Source organism: Lactuca sativa, chromosome 5 (genome assembly GCF_002870075.4).
Source record: "Lactuca sativa cultivar Salinas chromosome 5, Lsat_Salinas_v11, whole genome shotgun sequence".
NCBI lineage: Eukaryota > Viridiplantae > Streptophyta > Magnoliopsida > Asterales > Asteraceae > Lactuca > Lactuca sativa.
In genome coordinates this window covers 255,073,550-255,099,097 of record NC_056627.2, presented here as the reverse complement: position 1 = coordinate 255,099,097, position 25,548 = coordinate 255,073,550, and the positions used below count along the sequence as shown (strand labels likewise).

The following is a 25,548-nucleotide window of genomic DNA, read 5'->3' as shown; positions in this document are numbered from 1 at the left end:
GCTAATTTCTTGGTGTGATAGACCTTTGGACGAAGCTACTTGGGAAACATATGATTTGTTACCCAACCAATTTCTAAATTTTCCTCTTGTATTATGTTTGTATTGGAGACTTTGTCCCTCTCAAATCGGGCCACTTTATTTTAGTTCATTCAACCAATTATATACTTATTTCATCCGGAATATATCATACAATATTTTAATAGGAATCAAAACTAGAAGTGTTATGCTTTCATATAAAAAGATTGGAGTTCAGATGATATTGCATTAAGTGGGTATATTTTTTGAAGCACAATGCTTTCATATGAAGAAATACAAAGAGGATGCTCTAATAAATAATTATAGCATTGTACATCCAATCTATTAGGTAGATTTCTTATATCATGGCATTGTATTTTGAAAAAATTATCTATTTATAGAATTTATATATTCTTAAAAGTGGGGCTTTATTATTAGAAAGAAATAAAAATAGGTCGCTATGTTTCCATTTACTATTGTCTCAATTCTCAACTCAATTGCTTTAATTATGCAATAACGTTTCGCCGTTTTCCAAGTTAATGCAACAAAGTTGTTTTTTTACGCAAAAACGTTTCATTTTAGGACTAAAAGATGCAATATTTTACAAAAAAATATTGTTATTCAAATAGTGGTAATGTGCTTTATTTTCTTTTTTTTAATTACAACATCCGACATGGCTACATTCATGTTGTAATTGAAATAAATGAGATAGAATGCTAGGATAAACAAATAATGGAAGTATGTTGCTAATTCCTTCATTTAGCCCTATTATTCCTCATGCTTGCAATAATTTTCCAATTCGCATAATCATTTGTAATTCCTAATAAATTTCAGGAAAAGTAAGTACTATGTAATTTATTCTAAAAAATATAAGTGTAAGTATGACGCTATTCTGTTTATGTGTGTTATGTGATTAAAAAAAAAAAAAAAAATCCTAGGATAACCAAGGATATCAACAGGGCAAAACGGAGAAAAAAATAGCCTCCTGTTCCATCTCCCCCGAATTCGCCTGTTTCCCTGATTCCGAACCCGACCCCGAATTCTCCCGTTTCCTCACCTCGATCCCACCCCCAAATTTCAATATCACCCCCGCTTCTGCCCTGTTTCCCTCTCCCTTTGAATCCCCCTCATTTGACACAAAATCTCCCTTTTAACCTTATTTATCATATTTTTCACTCGTTTATTTTGTTTAACCTTAAAAATTAGACTAATTAGTCAAATAAAAAACATATATATTACATATTACACAATGGTTACTCTAACTTTAATTATTATTTTTTAAATAAAATAGTTAAATACATGGTAATAATTTCGGGGGCCCGGTGAGATATTCAGCGACCCTGAAGACTAAATGGGGGTAAAAGTCACCCCCTCCCTTTCTTCCGAACCTAAAAACATTATAAAAATACCCTTCGTATGGAAACGAGGTCCTGTGAGGTCAAGGCCCCACATGATATTTTGACGTCGTCAAAGTTAAATTATCAATTTAAACACCATAATTTGAAGAGATGAAGTATGTAGATTGTCAAACTGTTAATTTTGGTTGTATGTATTCCTACACAGGATCACATGAAGAATTCTGTTGTGATGAACAAGATTTGGAAGCTGATCTATGCTAGGATATTTTTTTTCCTTTGCAATGTAGGTTTTGATTTTTGAAGTTATTGATAGTCGAATTAGAAGTGTTAGATTCGTATTAGTTATTATGTTTATAGCAATTTACTTTCAACAAAAATTATTAGTTAAACTCCTGATGCAACGCGCGAACTTAAAACCCTCGATCCTTATAAGGCATAAATATCAAATTCCACTATTATTTCTTACAAAACATCATTTGCGAGCCACCTTATCAGCATGCTTAAACATTCTTTAGGTTTGTACTCTGGAGTTGTGTGACCTCCTCCCTTTAACATCACAAAATAGGTAACCATCATAATCGTAACAATAAATGTTTCTTTTCATCACGAAACTTCAAAATTTTCTTTTTTCAATAGTTTTAACAAACAGTCATCATAATTAGAAAGTCAAATATTATAAATTTTCACCTTTAGAGTAGCATATGTCAAGTTGTATTCATGGTTTGAATATTTCATGGTGTATCTGCAAGAAAATAAGATAAGAGCATAATGTCAATATATTATCAGTTTCAGCTTTTGTTGTGACAAAAGCAATGAAAACAGAACTAACCCAGCTACTTGTTTGTCAACAAACCAAGGTCTCCATTCATTCACAACTAAAAAATTTAGAGATTTAATCCAATGCATTGTTCCCAAATATGGAACGACCATGTCATGATCTCCACTGCACAAACACAAACACAAACACAAACACAAACATGCAAAATGTAATGGATATTTGTTTGCTTTCAAGTTCTTAGCATCCGAACCAGGGAAAAAAAAGAATAGAATGGTTCATTACATTGGAATAAAAAATTGTTTTTGTTGTCCAATGGAATGTAATAGACCATATATCTTTAAAGGAATGCTCCACTCCATTCCAATGTGACAAACAAACAACCTTTTTTGTAATTCTAGAGTATTATAGCATCATATTCCCCCTTCAATTATTACATACCAAAGTTTATCTATATACCACATGCATGCATGAATAAGATAGACAAAAAGTGGACAGATGGGAGAAAGGGAAAATGAAAATTAAGAAGAATAGCTAAGGGTAAATGGGTAATACCTGAATACAAGAGCGCGACAATTTTTATTGGCAAGGTGTTTATGATAGGCAACAGTATTGAGGACATTGTGTGTGTTAGATATGGGTTCGGTAAAAAAATCAAAAAACAGACTTTCATTGCACCGCACCCATTTGATTTCATCGAATTCCTGATGGTCATAAGATTAATTATTATCCCATCACATTGTATTCAAGAGACATGAATAGAACTCAGCTTACTATGAACTACAAACCTCATCAATATGAAGAGCCTCTCGTACGTCTCTGCGGTTAGCCCATACATAGCTGTATATATAGTGGTCATCCTGCATGAAAATATAAATTATAAAAATTAAAAGGTTTCATATTCTTCCATTCTTTCAAGACAAAAACCATTTTCTCCATGTTTTTCTTTCGAATGAAGGAATTTTTTTGGGGAGGGGATAGAAGGGAAGCAAATAGTTTAGAGAGAGTAATACGCGACACCCTTGTATCCGAACTTGAGGTAACGACCATATATCCATAGAGGCCTTGTCAAGAGATACTAAGCCTCTCCCGAAGTCATCAGATTTTAAGGTATTTGAAGTGTCACACGCAGGCTCTAGAATTTGGGGCTTGTTAATTCTTCCAATACACTGAGATCGAAATAGAAAAACATGTATCAAACTCAATACTTACTCTCAAGATGCCATTACTAGCTAGCTGATGATCCAATTTATATAAAGTGTAGCTCATGTACCTTATCCACAACTTTAAGATCATTTATGCAACGATGGTTGTTGGGATCTACATCCAAGTACTTTCCGTGGCAATTTTCTTTAGCAGACTGCAAAAGTTGATATGCAACTTAATTGTTCGTCGTATTACAAAAATGATATACGGGCACTTGTTGTATTAGTGGACAAATCTATTGTAGTTATTTACTTTGTAGATTTCATTTGATAAGAGTCCCATATGATGAAGAAATGGGATTCTTGAATTATAGTCGCCACTTGTGTCTGTTAGAGGATTACCAAGCATGTACCCCTAGTTTGAAAAAAGATATATCAAATTCAATGATCTATGAAAAGATTATAGAATATTTTCCAAGCATTGCGGTTGATCAAATTCAGTGTAATCAAGATTCAAACTCATGCACCTATATATAGTTGTTTTAGAATGTGTAAAAAAGAATTAACACAAGCTAGCTGCGGATAAATAAGAAATTCGACTCATCCAAGTGATTGATCAATTTGTACCTTTATCTTTATCTGTGGCCCTTCTCCAACTTCATTACCTATAAAAGAGGGAAACAAAGCAAGCTCTATAGCACAGACTTCAAGTATTTAAGTATTAAACTAGTGTTTTTCAAACACAGCTCTATAACAAGAACTTCAACTATTTTTAGAATACCTTTGTATATTTCGTTAACAATCATTGGTGCCACTATGCCCATGTAGGACTCACCTCCAAGATAAAATGGATTGTTGAGAAATTTAGGATGATCCACAAGCCACTGGTGGGATAGACATAGCAAACAAAGATTCATGATCTTAGCTAATTTTACATCTAAACTAGACAGATTGCAATATGATCCTGATGCTTGGATGACATGAAATGTGTCATCAATTGCTCATATATTGAAAATGTCAGTTATGGAATTAGTAAACAATCCATTTACAAGAAAATAAGTAGAGCATATATGCTAACGCCTTCAATTTGTAGATGGCTTTATTTCTTGGTGAGATATGTTAACTGGAAAAATGAAACTTGCCAGCACAAAGTTACTATACCTTCCTCAGAAAATGGTATGCATGCATTGATGATAACGTATCATTTGTTATGTAAGCGGCACGAGTTTTTGCATAGGAAAATCCGGTCCCAGCAGGTTGATCGAGGAATATTATGTTGGCCACCTAAAATGCAACCAAGATTTCATTATATCAACAAACTATTACTCCTTGGGTTGTTAACGTCAAACATACCATAAAACTAAAAAAAACACCTTAAAGCATATCAAATAAGAGCTTATATATATATATATATATATATATATATATATATATATATATATATATATATATATATATATATATATATATATATATATATATATATATATATATATATATATATATATATATATATATACACACACACACACACACACACACACACACACACAGAAAGACAGAGCTAGGTTCAGATGTTGATTGACATCTATTGTGCGGACGTATGGACAATGTTATTCTGTGAGAATGATAAAGAAAATATGTTGTTTGATAATATGAATACGTTCAAGCTTACATAAGTATTGTCATTAGCACGCATTCTCACCAATTAAATCGTCTATAAGATTATTATAGATTTTTTTTTTATTGTTCACATTCTGTCAGAATGTTGTCAAAATGTTTATTGAGTCGTATTCTGTAAAAATGAAAATGATTGAAAAACGATATATGAGAACAAAAGTGAATAAAAATTAATGAGAATGAATAGAAATGACAATAATTGTGTGAGGTTGAACGTATTTATATTACTAAATGACTTATTTTTTCAGTAATTCTTATAAAATATCATTGTGTGCTCACATCCACATAATAGTTATCCATCTACATTATAACCTAACCCTATATATATATATATATATATATATATATATATATATATATATATATATATATATATATATATATATATATATATATATATATATATATATATATATATATATATATATATATATATATATATATATATATAAAGACATAGTTGTATTTTTACTTTCGTTTGTTTGCAACATTCTAGATATTATTTGTGTTTAAGAAAAGACAAATTAATTGAGTGAGTCTGATTGAACATTTTCGGGGATTAATTAGTTAAATTAAAAAAAAAAATTATTTGAAGATGCTAACCGTTAAAGATGTTATTTAATTAAAGGTTAAATTTAATGAGTGGAGGTCGACCATTAAAAATGCTCTTATGTATTTATAAAAAACACAATGGCAACTAAAAACAACAGCTGAAAATGAAGCCACCTAGATTTCATAACTTTTTCTTATATATCAATTCAAACTTCCACAAATATTCTAGCGAATATGGATTAAGGTTTGTGTAAAATACATGGTAACAAATAAGCACCTTTGTCCAACTATAAGGGTTTTTCTCGAGCGTTGGCTTCTCCAAAGTGGAATTTACATAGTTGAAAGTGAAAGGGCCTGTACACATAAACATCAAAATATATATATATATATATATATATATATATATATATATATATATATATATATATATATATATATATATATATATATATATATATATATATATATATATATATATATATAAAGATCTTTTTGCCATATGCCATTTTGTGCTTATTTTCAATTAATTTATTTCCATATATTATTTCTAGTTTTTTTAATTAAATTATTCATAGTATTTACAGCTAATAATAATTGAATATCAATATCATTAATGAACTTACATTCTAATTTATAAAATTCTAAATTAAAGCCCCATTATTTTGTTTTTTATTTGTTTAAATTATTTATTTAGATTTAAAAGATAAAAAAACACTTCAATTTTAGTAATTCAATAATTTTCTCATTTTATTATAAATTCAAATTTCTTAAATATTTAGACCTTCATATTTAACTTTTATCTATATAAACCAATGTAATACATATGTCTCAGTCTCACAACTAGTATATATATATATATATATATATATATATATATATATATATATATATATATATATATATATATATATATATATATTATAGGGATATCAAATATGTAGCACATAAAACCAACCAACATATTACCAATCGAACCAAGAAACTTGGTGACCAATATGTTTCATAGCTAACATATTGGGTTGGTAGTACCATACGAATTGAGTAATTTTAGTACGGTAATAGTACAAAATATCAAATATCATGGTACTATCGCACCAACTAATTCATCTCTTATACATACGCACACAACAATTCTCAATAAATTCCTTAAGTAAACTAAAAAAATTACTTCACTAATTTATTTACCAAATGCAAAAATTATCTATGCTTTTATTGGTCTTTAATTATTACAACTAAAAATTAGTACGAAGTTGATATATATAATTACTAATTTGTACCAAACAAACGTGTTGGAAATTTCACTATTAGAATATAGACCTTTAATGGTACGCAAATCATGAAATGCACTGATTTATGATACGCTAAAGTGTGTGTCTTAAAAATAATGTCATCTCTCACGAAATTTGAAGAATCAAGGACACGCATTTTTTGTGTGCCATAAAATTAGTGTCTTAAAAAAAAGAAAAATAAAAACACCGAGGATGATTTTCTTAAGTGTGTGTCCTCTACAGATGTCGTTTTATAATTTTACTCAAACGCGTCTCTTATAACAAAATCACATGGATCGGTATTGATATTAACTCTAGGGTTTTTTTAAGACTCAAAACACTCACTCACTCAGTGCTCTCTACCATCGATCCGAGGACCTCGCCTCGCTTGTCGGCAACTCCTTGCTCACGTCTCCTCATCGATGATCTCATGCTCACCTGACCTCAAATTCCTTTGTTTCCATCTTTTGCAGAAAACCCAAATACACGCTTACCCCGTTTTCGATGCTCAGAAGAGAAAAAGGGCAAGCGCCTTGATCCTTTTTGCACACACTTTCAGGTGCTATCAACCCACCATTACTTTCTAACCCCCTCTACTCATCATCTTCAATGCTTACTTTCTCTATCTAGGTAACAACGAATGTGACAGGTAAATTCTAATCGCTTTCTCTATCTAGCTTGTATCTTAATTCTAGCGTTAAATGTTTTCTATTCAAACTACCAGAGAAAATTTATTTGTTTGTCGGATAATGTAATGAGAGAGTTTTGCGTGATGTGTGAGTTCATTTCAACTCGCTTTAAACAAACTTTACCAGGTTTAGTGTAGAATTTTGTGAAAAACCAGAAAAATTGGAGTTAATGTATATTTTTGTTCCAACATTTTTAATATGCATTTTGTTATTTGAGAAGATTTATTTTGGGGAAATAGGGGATTTTGGTTCTACAAGTTCTTATAACCCTGGGAATCAAGAACTCTGTCTTCTCACACCGGATTCATAATTGAATTCCACCGGAGAGAAAAGTGTATGGATGAGCCCAATGGGTCGGGGGAATAACAGAGGAAGCACTAGTCCTTCTTCGTAGAAGACTATGTGATCCCAATTTCATCTTCTCCCTTTTCTCCGATTCTCCTGACAACAACTACAGGTTCGGTTGATGGTTATTTGAATTTTATATATCTTCCAATTATATATACGTGAATATTACAAAAAAAAATTCTCATCCTCTATTGTGACGTATTTAATCTCTGAACGAATTTCAACAAGTTGAAATTTATCGTATCAAGTTCGGTAACTAAGGCTGTAACAATTTGTAACAATTCGATATTGTGCTTCTGGCTCCTCGAGGATGCGGAAAAATTGTGGTATAATACCCAATTTATTTGTTAACTACTTGGATTTTTTTATAGTATTTACTGTGATTTCATTGTGTCATTGATTATGAAATTAGGTGTTGGATCTTGTTCTAGAGGATTTACTAAAAGAGTATCCTGAAATGATCTCAGTGGTATATATATATATATATATATATATATATATATATATATATATATATATGTTTTTATTTATTTAAATATTTTGTTTTCGTCTATTGTTTTTGTTACTCTATATCTGTTGTGATATCAGGCACAATGATTAAAGTCTAATTAGCTCTTTTTGTGATTGTTGTAAATTAAATTAAATGGGCTTTTGCATTGTGATGATAATTGTGCTCTAAAGGTGAGATTCCCAAATTCATTCCTTTTACCTTTGAAGTTATGCATCGGTTTTGTCTTTGTTTGTGCCTCTATAATAGGTTTAATCATCTTCTTCTGTGTGTTTTCATAAATGCTTTTTTATTTGTGAGATGGATAAGAAAGTAGTTTAAGAACACTCTTTCTGTATGTTTTCTATCTTTTCTACACACAACATCTCTAAAGGAATATGGCAAGCTTCAACATAAGGGCGTGTCGTAAATGTTTATCGTAAATGTACGTCGTAAATGTGTATCTTCACTGAAAGCTGAATTTTATGACATGCAAATGTGTGTCATCTTCATTTATGACAGTAGATTTAATGATACACATTGTGAGTCGTAAACGTGTATCGTAAGGTTACGACACGCAAGGGCGTGTCGTCTTCCTTTATGACAGGGGCTTCCTTATACGCATTGCATGTCATAAATGTGTGTCGTAACTGCTCATCATAAATGAGTGTCGTAAATAGATGACACTCAAAAGCGTGTCATTTTTCATTATGATAGGACCTTCCTTAACACGCATTTGCGTGTCGTCTGAGCATTTTACGACACACATTGCATGTCGTAAAAGGGTGTTTTTGTAGTAGTAAACCAAACAAGTTGGTATAAGATATACCTGGAATGGAATTGATAGCCAAATTTGTATACCAACTAACTATAGTTGATACAGTACACGGTTAAAAAAATCGATATCATAGAATATCATCCCTAATACATGCATTCTTATATGAAAAATACACATTCTTAATGTAGATAAAAAAAAATTACATGTCAATAGGTCCAACTAAATTTTTAATATTCGGTGCAACAATGTGTTGGGAATCTACCATTCCAAAGTTTGCCAACATATACTTTCTATTGCAAACAAATTGTTGTTCATAAAAAAAGCATATCCAATGATACAACTCATTAAGAGGTCCAAAACACTACGTACCATTAATATATATATATATATATATATATATATATATATATATATATATATATATATATATATATATATATATATATATATATATATATATATATATATATATATATATATATATATATATAAAAGTTCAATAAAGAATCATTATAAATGGTTTTCCAAGGAACCAAATAATTTTTTCAAGTTTTAGAACTTATTCCTTATTGAAAAAACTAAAAAATATAAATTCATAACTTCATATTGTGAATGCTAAAAAATAAATTATATATTTTTCGGATTCACTGTATGAATTTAGATTCAAATTATGAATTTGCACGTGTTCACTGTGAATTTGACGAATTTTATTGAATTTGATATCATTGGTAAAATGATAAAAAGTTATGAATTTTTGTATTTTTAGTTTTTTTATTGATATAAAATAAGCTCAAAAAGTTGAAAAAAAAGATTGGTTCCTTGGTTTCATGGTTAATAATGGTTCTCTATTGAACCTCACCCTATATATATATATATATATATATATATATATATATATATATATATATATATATATATATATATATATATATATATATATATATATATATATATATATATATATTCACAAGAGGTTAGACAACAATATACTTTTTCCTCTTCAAATTTTAAACACAATATTTATGGGTATTACAACTTTGGTCCCTTCTATATTCCTAATTCTTCCACCGCCGTATGAGCTCCTTCTAAGAGGGTCTTTTTTCCATGCCCACCGTCACCGGCTTCGATTACCAGTATTAACGAGCGCCTCCCCTCACTCCATCTATGTACATAAGCTTTTTGTATTTTTTCAATTTTGGTCGACTTCATAAAGCAGTAAGGACTCATTATCTTTCATTCCCAAAAGCAAACCATAGAAAGAGGAAAAGTGAAAATACTTTCTTTTGTAGAGAACTAACCAAGCGAAGATAACCGACTGAGAGAAGATGGTGTTCTGCTTCGAAGCCTGACTAGAAGCCGGAGACTACACCATTTTCATAAGTCTTGAAAAATTCGAGAACGATGTGGTTTTCTAATGCGTTTGTATTGTTCAAGGTTTGTTTAGTCACCGTTGACTGCCTGCTCTACCATCGTGTGTAACGCCCAGTTCCTGGTATGTATTTTAAATAAAATTTATTCATTTTTATATGAGAAATCGACGAGTTAGAGTCCCAAAACTCGTCGATTAAGAATTATTTTGGGACGCGGGTTTAGAAACCTACTTGACAAGTTGAGAGCCCCAACTCGACGAGTACGGCTGACAGAGTGAAACATTAATTTCAAGGGTACGCACCCAATTTAAACACACGAAACCCTAGAGCCTTGTGTGAGCTTGTAAGACCTTTTTCAGAGAAAACTTGTGCTTTTGAAGCTTGTGGAAGAAGAGGAAGCTAGAGGATTCAAGAATAAGAGAGTAGATCCAGAAACTTCACTCCATTTGTAGCATTTTCGGGTAAGCAAGTCTCAAACTTGCTCAATGATTTCTTAGATCTCTTCATTTCACTTTTATGGGGGGTTTTTGGTCCAAGAATGTTAGCTTTTGGGAAATGGAAGTCCCAAGTATGTGTACTTCCAGATCTAGGACCATGAAGGGATGTTATGGCATAAAGCTGCAAACTTTATGGCCATTGGAGCCCCCAAGCAAGCTCTAAGATGTGATTTTGGCCTTTTAACCACCAAAAGGCCATGCATGGAGATAAAGGTAGAAACTTTATGTGTTCAAATGATGTCCAGGGTCTAGATCTCAGTTTGTATGCCTTAGTTCGAATTATATATGGCTTTTGGAACAAGATCTAGATCTTGAATAATTAGGTTTTGAGCTAAACCCATTAAAGGAAGCCATTAACGGGTAAAGTTGGAAACTTTACCCTTAAAAGGACATATTCAGTGTGCAGAAGAAGTGTGGAGTCCAGATCTGATGGATATGAGCTTAATCTATTAAGATGGCTCAACAGACTGAAGAACTCGTTGAGTCCATAGAGGAACTCGACGAGTTGGGTTGAAATGTACCGATTCTGTAAAAGGGAAAACTCGACGAGTAGAGTGGGAAAGTCCCGATACCATGGATAGGAGGAACTGGACGAGTTGTGAAAGAACTCGACGAGTTGGATCTCGAGTTCAGAGTTTTGGATTTATGGAACTTGACGAGTTGATGGGTCAACTCGTCAACTCGGAACGTGGACTTTGACCAGGGTGTTGAACTTGACTTTGAATTTGACCAAAGTTGACCCTTAAGGGGTTATGAGCATGAAAAGGGGGTAATTAAAGGAAATCTTTATGTGTAGGAGTTTGAATGGGGCAGATTTCAGAACTGAGGACAGTTCAACTACTTCACAACATTTGAGGTGAGTTACCTTCCAATAGGAGTGGGTTGAAGGCACCAACGCCGACCCACTAATATTGATTATAGTTGAGATGATTGTCTTTGTGATAATTGTCTAGTATGCCACTATATGTTATGATTTACGTGCTAGTATGTTATGTTATTATGTGGTAGTGGTAGGGGTGGAATAGTCCCCGGTTACCGGTTGAAAGAGACCGAAGGGGAGGCCAACACCCAGATATGCTAGGTTGTATATGATTTATATGTATATGCTAGGGTATTATGTGGTAGTGGTAGGGGTGAAATAGTTCCCAGTTACCGGTTGAAAGAGACCGAAGGGGAGGCCAACACCCAGATATGCTAGGTGTTATGTGATTATATAGTATGTGGTATGATGGGGGAACTCACTAAGCTTTGTGCTTACGGTTTTCGGTTTTGGTTTCAGGTACTTCTTCTTCGAAGGGAAAGGATTCGGCATGATTGCAGCGCATCACACCACTATTTTCCGTACTATGATGTTCTTGGGATTTGTACTCTGACATTATTATGACTTGTTTTGTGACATATGACTTATGAGTTTTTATGATATGGGATAACTCAATGATGTTTTAATAATCTGTTTTATGAATTATTAAATTAAAAATGAAATTTTTTGTCTTGGATTTTGGGATGTTACATCGTGTATGCCACAATCTTCATTTCAATCCGAAATGGAGGTAATTTTCTTTCAAGTATCTCCATTTGAATCCAAAATTGACATAATTTACTTTGATCTACACAAATATCGGCGGAGTCGATGGCGAAGAAAGTAGAAAGATGAAGCTCTATGTATTCTATGTTACGTTTATCATTCATCGGTAACCTACTCCATTGTTCTCTACATCCATCATCGGTCTAACGCCCTACTACCACTCCACCAAAGCTCCACCTTCCTAAAAACCCACCAGGCTTTATATTGTGCTCAAATGAATCGTCTCCTCCGTCGATAGCTTCTTGAGCTTCTCTCTGTCTTTTCCGATGATGGCCTCACATTGTTCCATTACAGACATTATTTCCTTTGATAGGTTCTGATTTTCGTTGATTTCTTTGATGGGTATCGATTTTGATTGTTATTGAAAGTATAGTGTTGATTTTCAATATCTACATGTGCATATGGATGTTCTATTGTATGATTTATGTTTTTGTTGGTTTTGTAATGTTTATGTGTTTGCTGAAGGAGAAATATGTCGCTGAAAGTGTTGTTGTAGTCAATATGTTCGATGAAATGCCTCAAAGAGTGTATAACTGATGTTTTTTGGGGTTAATTTGTGATTACTAAAGTTAGGGTGGATCAAATTCATGGAGAAACATAGACGATGTTGGAAGTAGTGTATACTATGTGTAAGATTTTGGGGTCTTAGAATATCAATTAACTTGGCTAATTTCTGGGATCGTGATTGCAATCACTTTCCAAAATCTGTGATTTCGACCCTTATTCTAGGGTATCACGAAATCTGATTTGGGATAATCCAAGAAATACAATTTGGATATTAGGCCACTTCCAAATTCGAAACACAAAAAATATATCGTGATGTTTTGTTTTCTTTTGAGATAGAGAGAACCAGAAGTATGATTCTTGAGAGTAAGTTTTGTGACTCGTTTTCTAGAACATGCGGTATGTTCTTATACAAGAGGGAAAAGTAGTTGGTCGTAGTTACATGCACTTTTGGCACCAAAACAAGTGGTTAGATACATGGTTATAAGACATAACCGATTTTGACACCACAGTGATGTCACCGCTTATAATTGGCAGAACCACCACCAAGGGCTCTGCCTCTTGGACCATGCTAGGGGCGTTGCCCATAGACCCCGCCAAGGGGCTGCAGGCCCTTGGAACCCTACACCCAGGGGTGTTGCTCCTGACCGCCATATTCTCGAGTTCACAATAATGACATCGAGTGTGCATCCCGCATCTCCAAACTTGATTAGTAAATAAAACTCGGTCTATCTCATTATTAAAAATAATTACACTAAAATATGTTGATTACACTAAAATGACCAAGACTATGTTTAAATTTTGGTCCAACATACTACTTCTTGAAGTGACTAAGTTGAAAAAAATTATTTCCTGTTTTGAGGCTGCAACCTAGTGTACAAGTACAACAACAGTTACATAGCCAAAAAGGACTATCAAATATTTTTATTAAATACTACGGTAGGTTCTCTAATTTACTTCCACAATTTCATTTTGAGTATACAAATCTACATTTATATGTTTTTTTTTATATTATTTAATTGTATCCCTGAACAATATGTTTGTATTTGTGATGTTGCCTTTAAAATATACCCAACACACTTGGAACTTTAATGGTTTTGTGTTTTTTTTTTTTGATGGTCAAACTTTCTGATTTGGTATCTCTGTAAGACTGTTACGTTAACACGCACAGGTTTATGTTATGTTACTATAGGCTTTCATTTATAAATTTCGTTACAATGCCAATTGTGCATCTCTAGTTCATGCATATTCATCTCATTCTGATTGTTTGGTAAGTCCTACTGCAGGTTCGCATTGCCTTTTATAAATATTTGTGATATGTTTTTAAGATGTTAGGTTTCTAAATTCCTTTTTATGTGATATATTTGGTATCAGTTGTCTGCATGTGAACTTTACGTTTCGTGGTGTATTCAGCTGTTGTGGAAGTGCGAGGCCCGCTGGTGCTTCTGGTGGCGTGGATGGGCGGGGTAGGGGTTGCAGTCTGCGTGATCCCGTGTTGGTCATGGTGTTAGTTGACCCATGTTCCTTTTTAGTCCTAATGATTGGCAATGTCCCATGTGAGTAGATAAGAAGTAAAATTCTATTTATTTCAGTTTTGTTATAAAATAATTTCTTATGGTTGAATCTATTTAAAGGAATTGCATTATCAACTAGGGAGAATGTTGAAAATGAAACATGTGACACCACATATTGCATACTAATACCTTAAATTGTCTTAGAACTTCTTCAATACCACTCAAATTAAATATTTAAAATGAAACAGGTAACCTTGTTGAGCCGCTTTAGAAGTCAAAAGTATATGTTTCTTCTTCGTTTTTTTTTCTCTTTCTCCTAGATAGTTTATTGTTTTGATCTTGATACTTTTTGTGTATATAGTATGTACTGGTAAAAGGATGAGAGGGAACAAGTTTGAGTTCTATTGGGACCTGGGGACTAAAAGAACAAAGATGAGGAAAATGTTGCTTCTGCTACTCGTGATATTATCTCCTTTTAAATATATATGTATATATATATATATATATATATATATATATATATATATATATATATATATATATATATATATATATATATATATATATATATATATATATATATATATATATATATATATATATATATATATATATATATATATATATTCTGTTGATGCTGAGAACTATGTGACAAAAGCACTATGCATTTGGATGATGAGTAAAAAATAGTATATAAGATTCACGTAAGGACTATATGCACTCAGATGGAATTTGGAACATTTTCTTTATATCTCAATCGATATTCTTATAAAAATGTTTTTACCATTTTTTTTGAACTTTTAAATATATAACACCTATTACCACTGACCAGTTAATCAATTGTCAAGAGTTTTGCTTGTGGGTGCTGAATGAACATGAGAATGTATACTTATGTAAGCAACATTGTTTTTCTCTAATTTTAAAAAATGCATTTATTCTATTCTCATGGACAAATGTGTAAAAAATATTTAAAGAATCTGTTGGTAACTGAAATGCTACATGTTTTTAGCTTATATGCGATCGGTTTACTTGTGATAAATGCAAATCATTAGCAAAGTATTTCTAAAAAGTAGGTTGTCATTTATATTAATTTCAATTATTAGGGGATCATTTAGTAACATGTATGTAGGTGTTGTTGGCATGAGCTGTCTGACCTTGATTGCCCTTGAGTGTAGGTTGTATTATAGGAAGCTGGTTGTATATATATGCTTGTTGATGTACATTGAAATACATAGAAAAAATCCGAATATAATTTCTCATTGTCAAGTTCTGTGATTTACATGGTATCAGAGCGTCTTTGCTCATACTATTGAAAATCCGTAACATAAAAATCTTGTAACCATGGGAGAGTCATCGAACCCACAACAAGTGATCGTACAGAATGTCCAAGACGCACCTTTCCCATCTGGAGTTATTCTTGATGAGACAAATTATCCGCTATGGTCCCAATTAATGGAGATGCGAATCGGAGCTCGAAACAAATCCGGTTTCATCACGGGGGACACTCCGAAACCCAAGATAGATGAAAAGAAGATCGAAGCATGGATCATCGACAACCATCGGGTGAAAAGTTGGTTGATCGACTCGATGAGTCCACCTCTGATACACGGCTTTATATGTCTTCAAACAACAACGGAAATTTGGGAGGCTGTCAGCAAGACATTCTATGATGGAACAGACGAGACAACTGTTTGAATTGAATCGGAGGTCGTTCACTACTCGTCAAAACAGACGATCTCTTTCCACGTATTACAATGAATGGGTAAGTATCTTTCAAGAAATAGACTCAATTGACTACACAGGGAGATACATATACTGTAGCCCAAACCATATCACTCAACAAAACCATAGCACACCTTAGGGTTCATATATTTCTTGCTGGACTGGACCCGAGTTTAATCAAGCCCGAAGCGAAATCTTGAGAAAGGATCCTGTCCTTGATCTGGATTTATGTTATGCGTACATTCGCAAGGATCAGAATCAAAGACAAACCATGGATGAAGTGAAACACGAACCGGATAGTATGGTTCACCTCGCTTCTCGAAATCGCCCCATGAAAGAGAAACATCCTAAAGGGAAAGGAACTACTTTCACATGTACGCACTATGGGGAAGAGGGGCATTCAAAACTTCGCTGCTATGAAATAATCGGGTGCCCAGATTGGTGGGACTTCACGAAAAAACCACGAAAGAAAATAAGCCAAGATGCAATGGCAACTTCGTCTGATCCAAAAGAACCTGTCACGCCAATGGCTGCTCACATGGTCACTGACTCCAGTATGTACATCAAAAATCCACTCATAATTATAATTGGATAATCGATACAGGCGCAACATACCATATGACAAATAATAAGGACCACATGACAACCTATTCTCTAAAACAAATAAACATACAGACGACAAATGGGAGTGTAGCACCGGTCACGGGTGAAGGATCAGTTAAAATTTTGAACTCCATGGACCTTGACTCCGTCCTTGTAGTTACTTCTTTATCTTCTAACTTATTATCCGTTAGCCAAATTACCGAGGCTCTGAACTGCTATGTAACTTTCTGGACAAATGAATGCACGTTTCAGGATATGGAAACACATCAAACTCTTGGTTATGGTACTAGGCGGGACGGTTGTACTACCTCGAAGAGAACCATCGAAGTGAAGCTCATCATACGGGATTAATGACTCAAGAAAATAAGTATGTGGCTGTAACATCCCAAATTTCAGAAGTACGATTGAAGGGTCTAAAGTGTACATTGAGGAAGCTACCCGACGAGTAGGTGCGAGTACTCGTCGATTCGGAACGGGATTTGGTCGCGAATTAAGTGACGAACTCGCCGAGTCGGCAACTGGAATCGACGAGTTGGTGCTGGGAAGAGAAAACCCTAATCTTAGGGTTTGCACCCTATTTAAAGGACTTAATGTCCTCCCCTCCGCCTCCTTATTGCCCTTGAGAGTCAGTGAACCCTAAAATCGTAAGAGCTTCTATTGTTAAAGCGATTTGAGCTTTGGAGGAGGAATATTGAGAAGGGAGCTTGAAGATCAAGAAGATAGCATCAAGGGTTTGGTGTAGATCCATAATCTACTTCAGCTTGGGTACATTTTGGAGGTAACAAACTGTTACCTTGACTCTTTTGCATCTAGATCTATTCTTGAATGAGATTTGGGGCCATTTTGGCATGTTAAGGATCTATTTCAGGTTAGGGGTCTAGATCTGAGGTTGCTACTTCAGATCTAGACTTGTCTTGGTCCAAAAACTCATAAAGTATCAGCCCTTGGTTTGTTGCTGAAACATCTTTGTCTTAAACCTTAACCCTATATTGATTTGGGCCAATAGCACCTTGTACTCACGTAAAGTTGGCAGCTTTACGTGAGAGTCATGCCCTATGAGGATGGATCTACAGTATGGAGCGTCTTCATGGCCCAAAAGTGACTATGGATGAAGGACTGAAGAGACTTGGCGAGTCTCATGGGTTGACTTGGCGAGTCATATGATGATGGGCATGGACTCGACGAGTTGGATGAACAACTCGGCTAGTCTGATGAAGATTGCCGAGGACTCGACGAGTTATAGCGCATAAACCCCCAACCTCTTATGGTTAAGACTCGGATCAATGAGTTGAGTGGTGACTCAGTGAGTTAGACAGGATATGACTCGGAGATTGTTGAACTCGACGAGTCATGAGGTAACTCAGCGAGTCGAGTCGTGATATGAGAGTTTTCTGAGTTTAAGAACTCGACGAGTCAGTGAGTTGACTCGGCGAGTAGGGTCAATCAGGAAGGTTGACTTTAGCCAGGACTTTGACTTTGACCAGTTTGGCCTTTAAGGGTATTATGGTAATTTGGATATTTATGTCAATGGATCATTGATGGCTATAGGTGTTGGAGTTAGATGTAGTGCTTCAGGATTGTGCTTTCGTGGTTCGGTTCGGCAGTTGCAGGTGAGTTATCCTCACTATACCCAAGGGTCTAAGGCACCAAGGCCGACCCTTTGAATTGTTATTTGAGTAATTGCTGTTGTGATATGTTAGTTTGGTATTCTGCTAGAATGGATGATTATATGCTAGTATGGTTGGTTAGATCGGCATCCTGGTAGACTGGATGTGGCTATGCTTAGTGACCTGTAGCTGGTCGGACTGTCTGTGTGCTGGTGGGAGATTACCTGTTATATGTGAGCATGTTTGAGAAATTGTAGAGGGTATTCCATCCCGGTAGGATGATAGGGACCTAGTATGTAGTTTATGTGGGTTATTATGTGATTATCTGATAAGTGTACATGTTTGTTAGTGTGTGGGCATTTCAACCCGATGGTTGTGGGTCAGGAGTATTCCATCCCGGTAGGATGATTGGACTCATAGTAGGTGGGCATTCCAACCTGATGGTTGAGGGCATGGGGTATTCCATCCTGATGGATGATTGGACCCATAGTAGTTAGAGTAGATGTAGGAGTGTGGGCATTCCAACCCGACGGTTGTGGGCCAGGAGTATTCCATCCTGGTAGGATGAGTGGACTCATAGTATGTTGGCATTCCAACCTGATGGTTGAGGGCCTGGGGTATTCCATCCAGAAGGATGATTGGACCCATAGTAGATATTGTAGGTATAGGGACGTGGGCATTCCAACCCGATGTTTGTGGGTCGGGAGTATTCCATCCGGTAGGATGATTGGACTCGTAGTATGTTGGCATTCCAACCCGATGGTTGAGGGCCAGGGGCATTCCAACCCGATGGTTGAGGGTCAGGGGTATTCTAACCGGATGGTTGACTGGACCCATAGTATGTTGTTTTGTTGCTGTATGTGTATGGTTATGTGTGTATGGGTATTTTGGGGGAACTCACTAAGCTTTCGGGCTTACAGTTTCAGTTTATTGTTTCAGGCACATCAGGAGATCGTGGCAAGGCAAAGGCGTGATCGTATCGCTCCTCGTATTTCATGATTTTGTGATTAGGTTCTGGGGATACTCTGATGTTTAAACTATTTGAAAACAAGTTGTAATAACTTAATGGTTTTTGAATGAATTAAAATGTTTTAAATTGGCGTAAAATTTATGAGCGTTACAGTGGCGTGGTTATGACATTGTCGACTCGGGCATTTATCTTTCAGTTATCTTAGGAAACTTAAACCTAATTTAATTATGAATGTAAAAGACAATGATTTTAATTGTGGTATGTGTGAGTTAGCTAAAAATTAAAAAAATTCTTATGCTCCAAGCTTGAATAAAACATTAGTTCCTTTTATGATTATCCACTCAGATGTATGGGGTCCTGCTCGAGTAGCCACGCCTAACATCTATGTATTTCGAATGTGTTTTTTATTAGACCTCTAATAAGTTTAATTTATAACTTCTTTCGACACCTACCTTATGTATACTTGGCTACGTGCATAGTTTTTTTGGTGGGTTATGAAATGAGGTTTGTTAGGTTTTCTAATTATCATTTTCAATCATTTACTATAGTTTTCTATATTAAATTTCAATATGGAGACCTATAAGTAGTTGATAAAATAACCTTATATACAATTTGTGGTGCCAAATTAAACTTATAAAACTCCATATAACACACACACACACACATAACCTAGCATAAGGTCTAGTAGAAGATGCAAGAAAGATGGTAGAAAGATTTGATTGCATTTGATTAAAACGATATAGTTTTTGCTGGTTCTATACCTAATATTAGGTACATAACAGCCACATATTCCCTATCTATCTATCTATATATATATATATATATATATATATATATATATATATATATATATATATATATATAGTGTTAGTTTATTTTGTTTTCAGTATCCATTGTGTGTATATATGATTGATTCTGGACCAATCATTTTAATTATTTTAAGAAAGTAATTAATACATATTACATGTTGAAGATATCATTATATCTTCAACATGTAATATGCATTAATTATTTTATTAAAATAACTAAAATGATTGGTCCAGAATCAATCATACATGCACACAATAGATAGTGAAAACATTTGAACCTATCTCTTTCTCTCTCTCTCTCTCTCTCTCTCTCTCTCTATATATATATATATATATATATATATATATATATATATATATATATATATATATATATATATATATATATTGAAAAAAATATTGATAAAGAGGGTATGAATCTGGGCCAAGTCTGCCGCTTAACGCTTCAGTGTACCAAACATAAGAAATAGATCATATTCATTTAAAAATACGTATCTTAATGACATTTTTTCTATATCTACTACTACTTACGGTTACAATGATGTACTAGTAGCCCCTTAACTTTTAAAAAATCTTGATACATAATTTTATTTTATGAATTGAAGGAGAGCGGTTATCATATTTATGTCTAAACTCTGAGGTAATTTTCTTTTCTCTTTATCTCCCATTACTGACATGAAATAAGAACACATGTCATTTTAATGTCCATCCCTTTTTAAGGCATATGAAAGTATTTTCTATTTAATGTTTCCTTAATAAGAACACAAGCCATTTTGATCACCATCACTAACTACTTCGTTTGCATTTTAGTGTTTTGTCAGCACTAAACTGTGCAAGATAATCATGGTCTTTTGCTGCAAAAGCCAAGTAATTAAATTCTAGAAAAGCATAACAACCACGTTACAGATAGTATTTATTGTTTTGGTTTTTTATTTGCTAGCTAGTTACTCGGTGGTATTTTAACATAACTAGTTTTGTGAATTTTTTACATTGTAAGCATCAACACATTCGAAAAAAAAGAAAATGTCATTGTATCACAATAAAGTATTCTACTTTTCCCGATTTGGTCATTTATATATATATATATATATATATATATATATATATTTGTTATAAAACATTTATTTAACTCATATAAAATGTGTCAATTACACCACTCTCCTCTCCTTGATTTCAAAGACACTATGACATAAAGTCTAGTAAGCATAACTATACATTTGGACGTCCAATTCCAAATATACATCTATTTATTTATTTCTTTTTTCTAAATTAAGTTATGTCTTTATTTATTTTTTTTATTTTTTTATTTCTTAACTGAAAATAAAAATTAAGAAGAAACCTAGAAAGAGCCCGTTTGTGGGTTTTATGGATCGGGAACAACGAGGACACATATTGGTGTGTGTATGTGTGTGTGTGTTTCAATTTAAATTAGAGGAAAACGAAGAGGGGATCAAAAATGGATGATGCAAGAAGTATAGAGAGAGATCGATGCAACGTTAGAATCAAATTTTGAGGGTTAGAAAAGAAAGATCGTCGAAACAGTACAAGCCAACTGCTTCTTCTTTCATATGCTTCGTTGAACCAATGTCGTCGCCCCTCTTGTTGTTCATTTGAATCGTTGCAATCCACTATGATCTAAATTGTTGGACGCTTGCAAATTGCTGGACTCTCTGATTCCCACCGTCGACTGCTTCACCATCGACGATTCTGCCATTTGTTTCACCGGAATTTTTTCATTATCTTCTTCGACCATCTCTATTTCCAACTTTAACTACTTACGCCTCGTTCCCGAGTTTAACAAAAGAAAAGAAAGTCATGAGAGAAAAGAAGAAAAATGAAAGGAAAATAAAATTTTCTTTTGTGTTCCCGAGTTGGAGAGAAGTGGAAGGAAGATGAATCATTTTGTTTTTTCTTTCCAAATCCTCCCAAATCGGAAGGAAAGTTAGGAGGGAAAGTGATCCTCCCATTTCCCTCTACTTCCTTCCACTTTCCTCCTTTAATGAAACTCGAGAACACCAATTTCTTCTATTTTCTTCTCATTTCCACCCATTTCCTTTCCTTTCTCTCGTTAAGTTGAACTCGGGAACGGAGTGTTAGGGATCATACTAGTTTATATTTGTACCCTCTTTTATTTTTCTTTACTTGATTTTGAGTTTAACACTCTTACACTCATAGTCTGTCTAAATCGATTTATCTTCAACACGACTGTCAGATTTTCACCACCAATTAGCAAGACTCTCATCATTGTTCTCATTCGTTAAATATAATTCCCAACTCCAGCCACCTACGGATATTAACGGTTTGTACCTCTCCACTTAATTACTGAGATAAATAACCAATTCATTGATTTCTCTCGGATTTCATCGCCATTCTCAAAGATTAATTTTCTATGAAACCCTAATACAGTAGAGGGGGTTAAATTGTAGGACAGGGTCAGTGGTAAAGGAGGGGTCAGGGAAAGCAAGGAGATCGTGTGTGTGTGTGTGGGGGGGGGGGGGGGGGGTTGGTTGGTGGCGACGAAAAAGGTTGACAAGGAAGATGGAGGAGAAAATGCCACCAGATGTCATCAATTGCAACTTTTCCAGAGAAATGGTTGGTGGAAGGCTCATGGAGAAGAAGATGGAAAACAATGGCGGTAAGGCATTTGTAAGATAAGGAAGGCAAGAATCTATATTTAGGTTTTTGAATTTAGGGGAAAGACAAAATAACAAAAATGGTCCATGTGGTTGGCAACATTCTATAATTTTGGTCCAAAAAAGTTTGGTGGTAATTTTGGATATTTGTAGTGTTTTTGGTCCCTATACACTTAAAATGACTATTATACCCTTTAGATTTGTATTTTTTTTTATATTTATATTATTGATTTTAAATAATTAAAGATATTAAAAGTCTGTATGCCTCTCTCTCTCTCTCTCTCTCTCTCTCTCTCTCTCCTAAGAACACCCTCCATATGCTACCTTCTCAAGAACATTCAACCTATCCCACCATTATCATTCAACACCATGATCCACCTACTAACATTTCTGTTCACTACCACCATCAGCCTTTCATCATCGTCATTTACCACCACCATCCACATGCTACCATGCTTGCTCTCCACCATCCCCTTAAGAACACACACAATCATTCTTTCTCTCTCCTCCTGCCACTATCTCCATTCTTCACCACCGTTCGCCGCCGACCATCTCCATCTCCCCCACCATCACGTTTCCTTCCTTAACCTGATAACCATTCGTCACCACCATTCACCTGAAAAATCAAACCAAAAGCTTCATTGAGCTCCTCTATCTTCTTACCATCCATGAATACTTGAAACGTCGGAAAATACACAGATTTAAAGAAGATGGTGGATGTTGAACCACATATCCATCTTCTTCAGAGGCGGTTTGGAATCACAAAATTGTTCTATGCATTGAATGTGGCTTGATGTCGATTTTGTTATTGAATGGCCAATGTTGCAAACATTAGCTTGAAGGGAACATATGAGGTTGATGGTGGCGGTGCAATCAGAGCAAAAGAGAGTTCAGGGATAGGGTTCTACTTCCTTGACGTCCTTCTCCTAGATTAGCTTCTACTTCTTTCGAGCAAGATGAGGATAAAAGGATACAAAGTTGATTTCAAGGATCTGAGATTGACATTCCCCTCCTAATTCGAGTGGTCGATGAAGGAAACTTTAGGGTTCTTCGGTTGAAGCTTTCACTTGATTTTGTGATTCCAGTTGTTCGAGCCTAAATTTGTTAATGGCATCAAGATCTCATAGTAGGCAATGAAACATCAAGTTTAAAACCCTCATCCAACCTTCCTTTTTAAAAAAACAATCGTTTATTCTCTCTTTAAAAATTTCAAACAATCTTTGCACAATGTCCCCTTAATCCTAACCCGAGAGAGAGAGAGAGAGAGAGAGAGAGAGAGAGAGAGAGAGAGAGAGAGAGAGTGTGTGTGTGTGTTGGGTGGGGTGGGGTGTGGTGGGTAGTAATTTCTTTTTCTTTTTCTTTTAGTTAAAATAATAATATGTTAAATAAAATAAAAATGAAATATTTAAATGACATATTGGTCATTTCAGGTGAGATATGGATCAAAACCACACAAAAATATCAACCATAGGGACCAAAACCACACAAAGTATTCGAAATTGGACCACTGATGCACCGTCAAACTTTTTTGGACCAAAAAACCACAATGACCATTTTTGCAATTTTGTCTAGGGGAAATGAAAATGAAAAGTCACCTAGATTAGGATTTAATTTTTTTACATTGAAAAAATTTGAAAAAAAACCATTTAGATCATGGGTAACCGTGAAACCGAAATTAAATTAGAAAATTCTCTTAAAATGACATTTTAAAAATATGTAGCACAAAAAAAAGAAAAAAAAAACCCCTAGTTGCCAAATTAGAAAAATAACAAAAGTTTATTGAGCTACAATGACATTTTCTAAAAAAAGAAACTAAAATTTGAAGATACTAATAAAAATACCTATTTCATACAGAATGGTAGAAAGAGCGGAACAACCCGGCCCTCCGGTAAGCCAAAGAATGAGAGGGTCGCTTTGTGGGGTCCCTTCAGATGCAAAGAAGTAGTAAAATAATTGCACGTCATTGGATTCCCCTACCCCAATATAACTTACAAAACATTCATGACGTGATAAGTTAGCATATAAACTTTATTAAAGAAAAGATATAATAATAATCGTAAACGGTCGACAAAATTCTATTACAAAGAGAGGACCTTACCCAGTTTCGAGTGTGAAAGGAAGATTACCAAGCCAACCTGGCAGTGTCTTAACTAGGATCCGTGATTCAGTAACCTCCAAAGAAACTAACAAAATAAAAACATAAAATAACAACGGAATGTTGAAGCTATTAAAGAGGCTTGAAGGTTGAAGGTGAGATTGTGACCTTGGTTTCATTCTGCTTAATTCTAAGAAAAAAAAATATTGTAAACAAGATTGGGAACTTAAAGATTTCTCTCTTTAGGTAGCGATAAAATCCACACCCCCAACGCTATTATTGAATTCTATCATTTTAGCTTTTCCTACAAAAGCTAAAATGTTATAAACAAGAAAAACGTTTTTTTTTCACACATGTTTATGTTTCCTTGGTAGACGTTTAATCAACCAAAATCAATTAAAAAACAAAAAGCCAAAGACATGTTTATATTGTTGTTTGTTAACTGTAGGGTTGTTCACTATTTGGATAAAACCGAATTGTCCAATTGGATAATTTGAATTGGACTATTTGGTTCAAATATTCAGATTTTTGGATTGATTTTCAA

The 25,548-nt window shown here is 34.1% G+C and overlaps 1 protein-coding gene across 1 annotated transcript; it reads right to left on the bottom strand.

The window, feature by feature from the left end:
* Window positions 1-1,698: 1,698 nt before the first annotated feature.
* Window positions 1,699-25,221, bottom strand: LOC111913295 (serine carboxypeptidase-like 18). Its single transcript, XM_023909019.3, has 14 exons — window positions 25,008-25,221; window positions 24,751-24,896; window positions 5,803-5,879; window positions 4,455-4,577; window positions 4,075-4,177; window positions 3,921-3,958; window positions 3,607-3,708; window positions 3,422-3,508; window positions 3,162-3,317; window positions 2,937-3,008; window positions 2,704-2,852; window positions 2,203-2,316; window positions 2,061-2,115; window positions 1,699-1,919 (listed from the first exon to the last, which is right to left on the bottom strand). Exons 1-14 carry the CDS (start codon window positions 25,181-25,183, stop codon window positions 1,836-1,838), a joined length of 1,482 nt encoding a protein of 493 aa, XP_023764787.3. The 5' UTR covers window positions 25,184-25,221; the 3' UTR covers window positions 1,699-1,835.
* Window positions 25,222-25,548: the final 327 nt, after the last annotated feature.